Source organism: Electrona antarctica, assembly GCF_951216825.1.
Source record: "Electrona antarctica genome assembly, chromosome: 13".
NCBI lineage: Eukaryota > Metazoa > Chordata > Actinopteri > Myctophiformes > Myctophidae > Electrona > Electrona antarctica.
In genome coordinates, this window is record NC_136794.1 from 38,984,306 (window position 1) to 38,992,890 (window position 8,585).

At 40.3% G+C, this 8,585-nt stretch overlaps 1 protein-coding gene across 3 annotated transcripts in view; it reads right to left on the bottom strand.

Annotated features, from left to right (window-relative positions):
• slc12a8 (solute carrier family 12 member 8) overlaps positions 1-3,514 on the bottom strand; it is a 34,973-nt gene extending 31,459 nt beyond the window's left edge. The window contains exons 1-3 of one of the 3 annotated variants that reach the window (XM_079519307.1): positions 3,387-3,514; positions 1,027-1,179; positions 716-898 (exon numbers count right to left, since the gene is read on the bottom strand). In XM_079519307.1, the coding sequence (XP_079375433.1) occupies positions 716-898; positions 1,027-1,143 (300 nt within the window). In that variant the 5' untranslated portion in view covers positions 1,144-1,179; positions 3,387-3,514. Of the gene's footprint in view, positions 1-715; positions 899-1,026; positions 1,180-3,131 lie in introns of all 3 variants that reach the window. The other 2 variants (XM_079519306.1, XM_079519308.1) reach the window with 2 other exon arrangements.
• Between the last annotated feature and the right edge of the window lie 5,071 nt (positions 3,515-8,585).

The window sequence follows — 8,585 nt, forward strand, 5'->3', positions numbered from 1 at the left end:
TTCCCCTGGAGGAGAGGAGAGGAACTACATATAAACACCAGCAGCACGCCTGTGTTCCCCTGGAGGATAGGAGAGGAACTACATATAAACACCAGCAACACGCCTGTGTTCCCCTGGAGGAGAGGAGAGGAACTACATATAAACACCAGCAACACGCCTGTGTTCCCCTGGAGGAGAGGAGTGGAACTACATATAAACACCAGCAGCACGCCTGTGTTCCCCTGGAGGAGAGGAGTGGAACTACATATAAACACCAGCAGCACGCCTGTGTTCCCCTGGAGGAGAGAAACTACATCAAATAAAATACTATGCAGTGTTGTTTTTGGCAGCAAATTTTGATTTTAGTTTTTGTCATAGTCTTTTGAATAGTTTTCATTTAGTAACATTTTAGTCACCTGGAATGTTTTAGTGTTAGGTCTAGTTTTAGTCGACTAAATAGCATTTGATTTTAGTCGACTAAATCTACAGTTGATTTAGTCGACTAAAATGTATTTACTATTTTGGCGGGCCTTGATGCCATCGCAATGGCTACACTTGCTGAAAATAGCCAATCTACAAGCTTGTAGATCTGCTAAAATGACTAATACTGGATCTCTTGCAAACTCCGACTTTTTAAAGTGAACGTGTATGCTGGCACTGGGAGCTGGGGTTTATGCTAACAGCTAGCGGTAGAGATAGTGTTAATGAGTGTATAATGAGTGTCATGTCCGCTCACCACCAGGAACCCGGTGCGGAGGAAGAGGACCACGCCGAAGATGTTGATCATGCAGGTGGTGAAGACGCCGTCCCAGGTGCCGAAGAGGACCGGTTCCCACACAAACAGCTGCACCCTCCACCAGGGCTGGCTGGGACGCTGCAAGCGCTGCACGCAGACCACATGAGGCAGATGATTTAAGGCCTTGCAAACGGGGAGCGATAAAACGCGCCTAAAGTTAATTTTCAATGAGACCTATGCGTTTTTGCGCGGAGCAGTCGCGGTGCGACAACACAAGCGTATTTACGTGGTTGTACAAGGTTGTACAGTACCTGGGCATCCTCATAGAACAGATCATGGATGTGTGTGTGGTTGGTGAAGGCTCCAGGTGCTCTCCTGGGACTCTGCGGTCCCACGCCGGACCACCCTGTGGGCTGCACGGTCTCCATGGCAGGGGATGGAATCGATTACCGTGACTCTGTGCCCTGCACGCGGCAGTAGAGTAAATGGTAAATGGTGCATTTATATAGCGCCTTTATCCAAGGCACTTCACATAGATTGTGCATTCACCCATTAACATGCACATTCATTCACCGATGGCGGCGGAAACCATGCGAGGCACCAACCAGCACATCAGGAGCAATTTGGGGTTCAGTGTCTTGCTCAAGGACACTTCGCCACTAACTCTGGGGGAGCCCGGGTTCGAACTGGCAACCTTGCGGTTACCATCCAGCCACTCTACCCCTGAGCCACAGGGGTTACCTAAAATAGCAGATCTACAAGCTCACAACACGTCGCATCCCGACACATTGAGAGCTTGTAGATTAATGGGCATACCGGCTTACATTACGCGTATACGCATTGGTCAAAGACTCTCTCATCAAAATAGAATAACTGTTCACCATAATGGAAACAAACAAAAAACACACCCGTGTGAAGTGAGTGGTGCAACTCTGTGTGGGTTGTGGGGGTCCCCGGGGGGGTCCCCGGAAGTTCCAGACCCAGCCAGGGACCCAGGGACACACACATAGCTGTCTATAAGAGTGGTTACACCACTCAAAGAAAACAGATTTAGCTGGTAGAACTTGCTCTCCTGTCCTCAAATAACATCGTCCTCTGAAAATAACCATAATATGACCCATAATATGCACCCCCTCTCCTTTGCAGCTAAAAGATGGTAACGCGTACTGACTGTATACTCATATAAGAGCCAATGAACCGAAAACTCAACTATATGAATAGGCCTTTCGAACAGTGTACACTGTACCGTCACAGTGGATGACGTCCCAGTCTACACTTCTTCAGAATAGAACACTTTAACCCTGGTAACCTGATATGTGGTGCTTCACAACAATTTAGAATGCTTTTGATTCATAATTTGAGTAAAAAGTAAGCTTCAACATTTGCCTCCGATATGTAATGGGGTATAAGTATAAAGTATCAAGCCAAATACAACTAGAAATTCAAGTAAACTTTATAGGAAAGATTAGAGTAAATCTATTTAATAACTTTTCCCACCACAGGACAGTATAACAAACAGCCCATATCAGCCTGCGGGAAGGTTATTATCCCTCAACTCTTGCTCTGAGCTTTTTCTTCATTAACTTGTCACAGCCTGTTAATTCTGTTTACACAGCCTGTATCGGTTATGGTTATTATATTCACTATGCCGAGAGGAGTTCTGGGGATTTGTTAAAGCTGCCTGCAACCCACTTGTTCTCAGCCGTTTTTATGTCAAGGACCCCCAAATTAATATGTATTTATTTGGCCCCATCTGAAGATTATAAATTATGTTGTGCCTGGGAGGGACACCCCCTACTGTTTTTTAACAAAATAACACCACCATTTAAATGTGTTATTAAAATATGCAAAAATGTTGACTTTTTTTTTCTCCCAAGATATTCTGAAAATAGCAGCTCTATACAGCCTGTAGACAGTGTAGATATTTGGTGATTTTTAAGCCATATTAACTCATTCTGCTGGGGACCCCCTAGCTGGAGCCCCCCTCTTGTAAAACAGTAGATATTGAATCCCGAGTGCATATCTGATTATATAGACTAGTATAGGCTACGTCTTGGCCTGTAAATCAAGCATTAGTCTATTCAATTTAAATTAGTAGACTTATATGACTGATTGCAGTGTCTCAGGAGACAAACACAGGTGTGGCTGTACGGTCTAAACCCAGACGGCCACCCCGGATCCATTTAATGTGCATGACAGGTGTTCTGTTGTGTTGTGTTGACTGAGCAATCATTTGCTCAGTCACAATAGAAGAAAAAACAGACTGGAGTTGAGTTCATGGTTACCGACGCTTATCATGACAGAATTACTGGTGAAATCATCGAATTGAAATTAATAGTCCATATTATGCGTCGATATCAGAATCAGATAGCCTACCCTGTTAATTCACACATGATTTAAATGATAATTAGCCTACCTGCCGGGATGACTGAGTCACTGAGGGCAACGAAACGTGATGCTTTATTAACTTCCAACAGCCCAATAAAACAACTCCATGTCAGGAACGAGAGAGAGAGAGAAAACTTGGCGGAGAGCAGTTCTATTTATTTAAAAATACTTTTATTGTTGCCCAATTCCCCTGATTATTAACACATGTATCCGAAGCCTCAGCTATTTTCTAATAACGCTACGTGGTCAAGAGAGAGTCAGCAGCCAGGCAGGTATAGCCTACCTGCTTTGACCGATGTTATTTTAAGGTGTGTGTCACTGTTGAATGTTGATCATCAAACACTCTTAGCCAAATGGCCTTGTTAGTTTTGGCCAGCCTTCGGTTCACCCCCCCGGGCCCTTAAATTGGTTGGCACAGACAGGAGCCTATCAGCGTCAAGCCTGGTCTAGTCGTCATATAAAAACAAATAGCAGATTTACAAGCTCACAACGCGTCGCGTTCGCCATGCATTGTACGCTTGTGGATCTGACATTTTAGCCAAGCGACACTGGCGTACGGAGGACTATAATTATCATTAAAGCACTCTGACATTCAACAACGTCAAGCAGTGCAGTGGTAGCCTGGTAAAACTACTCTCCCTGCTGGACAACATTTCATTCTGCCCAGGCTAGTGCAGTGGTGGAAACAAGTAGCCTGCTATACTTTTACTTCAGTAAGTTAAGTACACTACACTTAAGTGTGTACTGCAATGTAGAAATACTCTGTTGAGTAATGTCTGGAATACAAAATGTATTTGAGTAAGAGGTACAAAAGTATTGGTATCAACTATCAAAATGTACTTAAAGGGAGGGGCATTCGACTCATTTTCAAGATTTTACTATGTCATTAATATACCTTAAAGCTGTAATAAAAAAGTCCCCCCATTCTGTGTTTCCTAGAACTGGAGGTCTGAAAAAAATCATTAACATGGTGAATCACATCTTGATGTCAAAAAAGATGTTTCAAAAAATGAGCATGGTTGCTATGTTCACCCTGTTCACCCAGGTGTGATTTCATTACGTCAGACATGATTTATTTCATTACGTCAGACAGGCTATACCTTACACCACTCAGTTCACACGGGTGTGATTTTTTCATACATATTTGCCTCTGAAATGGAGTAGAAGTAAAAGTAGGCTACAGAAAATTGTTAATAATCCAGTAGTTATTAAAAAAAAGTCCTACAGTACTTGCAGGTTACTTTACATTATACCGATATCAAGACTTCTTGAAAAGACCCCCCAAAATACTGAGAATGTGTTTTTGAATTTATTTATAAGGGACATCATGACACACATCAAAACAACAACCTTAGCTTAATCAGATATTTTACAAATGATAATATATTGCAAAAACAAATCTAATCATAATTGGCGACTTTTACCGAAATTAATCAGCTACAATTTAAAGCCGTTACATTAACATATTCAGAAAGAAGGAAAAAAAAAAAAAAAAAAAAAAAAAGGTTTACACAACCCGACAAACTTAGAGACCATGCAAATCAATCATGACAACTCCCCTCTTCCCCTCCTCTCCTCTCCTCTCCCCAAACAGTGGAGCATTCAGATCAAATGATTCACACACTTTGTTATAGTGGGTATGGATCGAGGTTCAAGTTCTGCATAAAAGTATTATGAAAATAGCAGTTCTATACAAGTCAGACTTGAGTGGGAAATTATTTGACCATAATAATAGATTGACCTTGATATGATCTATATGGAGGAACCAGTGGTGATGGTGATAGCAATATAGTGACCACATCAGATCAGTGCCAACATTACATGTTTCAAAAATAGAACGTTTTTATCAAAAAAGGTTAATCATTCAGGCATTTTTCTTCTTTTTTTTACACTTTCTTTTTTACACATTTTTTAATTTTTGTACACAAAACAAAGTTATTTTTCTATCGAGCTTATACAAGGACACTTATGGCCAGGTGATGGTAGTTCAGAACAGTAAATATAGGCTTATGTGATGTGAGAGGACCAGTGTTGATTCCGTCGACTAAATACTATGACGAAAAATGTTCGTCGACTACCTTTTTTACCCACAGAGGAAAGCTAAATGGGAATTAAATGAAAACGACACTATGACAACACAAAAATAGATCTACAAGCTCACAACGTATCGCAGCGCGATGTGTTGCAAGCTTGTAGATCTGCTATTTTCAGCGAGTGTAAAATGAGCCATTACGACGACGGCATCAAGTGCCCGCCAAAATACATTTTAGTCGACTAAATCAACTGTAGATTTAGTCAACAAAAATCTTGACTAAAACTATAGACTAAACACTGAAACATTCCAGGTGACTAAAACTAAATTAAGTTTTATTCCAAAGACTGACTAAAACTAAAATCAAAATGTGCTGCCAAAATCAACACTGGATAGGACTTGTGTGGTACTTTTTTATATGTGGTTGTTTGTCGGACAGAAATCTATATTATATCCTTATTTTAACCTTTTGTGGGTATTTTTCCCCATGAATTAACATCACACATAAGTTTTTGCGTGATTTAATTTAAATCCTGAAAAGTCCTGATCACTTTTAGACATATAAAGGTTCGACATACAAGGTTTCCACACGACAGAGACAATAATATATTTAGTGGAGGATTTGCTATCAACACATCTTGTTTTCCTTATTTTAAATTGGCCAATTTAAACCAAGATTGCCATTAACGAAGCATACATTAATGTGCATCTTGTATACTTTGCCTGTGAAAAGTGCTTTAGTATGAATAGGTATAGCTGGTGGGAATTTCCAACCGCAAATATAGGCTATTTCAGTGGTTCCCAAACTTTTTCATGTCAAGGACCCCCAAATTGACACTGATGAGCCCGCGGACCCCCCATTTGAAAAAGTTATGCCAGGGACCCCCATAAGAGAAGACTTTGACGGCTCTAGCAGTGATTCTCAACCTGTTTAATTTCAAGGACCCCCAGTTTGACATGCATATTAGTCTACAGACCCATTTCTATCTCTGGGACCCTCAATTTATATTGTAAAATCAATGTTAATGCAACTCTGAGTGTACAAATGGAACCAAATGGACCCGTCAGGGTCCATTTGGTTCCATTTGTACACTCAGAGTTACAGACCCATAAGGGTCCATTTGGTTTCAAACTATCATTTAGCTGGGTACCCCCTGGAACTCCCTTAAGGACCCCTGGGGGTCCCCGGACCCGACTTTGGGAACCACTAGGCTATTTCACACCATACATGGGGGAGTGCAACAAACAATTAGGGCTGGGCGATTAACCGACATAACCGACCTAATCTTGCTCATGCAGCCTAATCGAATAATAATCTCTATTAAAAAAAACATATATTAAAAAAATCACACCCGTGTGAAGTGAGGGGGGCTCTCATCATCCATTCATTGTCAAAGGGAATTGAATCTTTGTGTAGGACAAAAATAGACGATTTGCTCGTTGTCCACATAATTATGACGTAAATTCTCCATTCATTGTCAATGGGAATTTAATGTTTGTGTAAGACGAAAATCTACACTAATAGCTGAATATAGGAGGTGCCTAGCGCCCCTCAAAAATCTTTAGTGACTTTGTATTTCTTGTATTTACAGTAGGCTATATATCAACGAATCAAGATGAAAAATAATTGAATGAATCGACAAAAGCGATTAGTCAGATTAACCACTTATGTGTTGTACAATGGTGGCAAACCAACATAGGAATAGCTGACCTACAAGCTCACAAGCTTGTAGACCTGCTATTTTCACTCTCCATTTTTCTTTTTTTAAATAATCGTTCATTAATCGTAAGATTCGTAAACGAGGCAAGGAATTTGAAATAGTCGTCATACTACTGATTTGTAGTCATATCACCCAGCCCTATATACACGATAAAATAATGTATTTCCATCACCAACAGACATTTCAACAGTACAGGGAATGTGTCATAGATATCCAATGCAGTGTAGGGATTCATCATTTGTGACCAGATTTGACAGAGAGCCTGCCATCGCGCAAACTCCAGCTTTTCACCAGAGAAAAACATTTTTTTTCTTTTTTTTAATCCAAAATGAGTTAATAGCAGGCAGACTCTTCACATACTAGAGCATGTCTGAAATAAGTGTCAGAGCTGAAATTGACATGTAAATATGAAATAAATGCTTAAACATGTAGCTAGGTGTAATGTTAGAGTCCACAGAAGTGAACCTTTCAAGCCTGTTTTCTGCAAGACATTATTACTCTATAAGCCATATCTCCAAAACTGGTGGGTCAAACTGAACAACCAATGTCAATTTGAAGCTATGATTCCCTGCTTTGATACGACATGAAAAAACAAAACATCAAAATGGCAGTGCCTCAGTCAAATTTAGTCACATTTACAGATTTTTCCCTTAAAACTAAACACGAACCAATTCTGTCAAAAAAGACTATTTACTCTCGATAGTCGCAGTCATATATACACACAAATCACACTTCACACATTAAGAAGTGGATTCATTGTCAACACCCTCCTCCCATTGTTTGTAGTGTCTTGCTAAAGCCTACAGTCGCCCCTATACCCACAAATATCAGTACATAGTGTATATCTCAGAACATGAAAACGAAGAGGAAAAAAAAGCACAATGTGAAAATATACAATATATTTACAGCAGTACGTTTTGTACACATTCTAAGAGGAATGTTCACAAGAGGGGGAGTTAATTAGCCGTTTGGATTTGTAGAACAAAGGGATGCAATCTGTCCCTGATTGTCAGTAGAAATGTAACGAGGAAAACGAGGGTTTGATGTCCAAACCTTCAATGGATGGAACACGTAATCAGTGTTTGTGAACAATTAGCACCAAAAGCAAGAGGTCACACATGCGCGCGCAGACGCACACGCACACACAAGATCTGAGGCAGTATATGAAAAAGCCAGATTAAGGTGTTACATTAAAACCATGTCGAAGTCTGAACAAACGCGACTTACCATCGAGTACTGCTTTGAAGATAAGAAATAATTATCAAAACTATAGACATCTTAAACATGATAATGCTCTCTCTCTCATATACATACACACACGTATATACACAGACAACAGGTCATTAAAATACCTTCTCTTTTTCCTAACCACAGATATATCAGGCTGAGAACTTTGCCTTGGTGCCATTTCTTGCCTTCTCCCACAAGAGGTCAGTGTCCAGGAGTGTTCTAAAATAATTAAACGACTTGAACCCTAGCATCCTTATTCTGGGCTGGGGGCGAACGTTCGGCAAAGATAGCAGATTTTATCAGTCAGTAAATCTGAATGTATACAACACCATTCATGGACTTTCAAATGTTTGTGTTGCATTTTATTTTTTATTTATTTTTAAATATTTGTTACTGGTGGAACAATATGAGCCTCAGTTTCTCTCCACATTTATCAGGGCATATTCATCATTATATTCATTAACCCATTCTGGGCGGGAACCCCTTTTGGTGTTAAGCG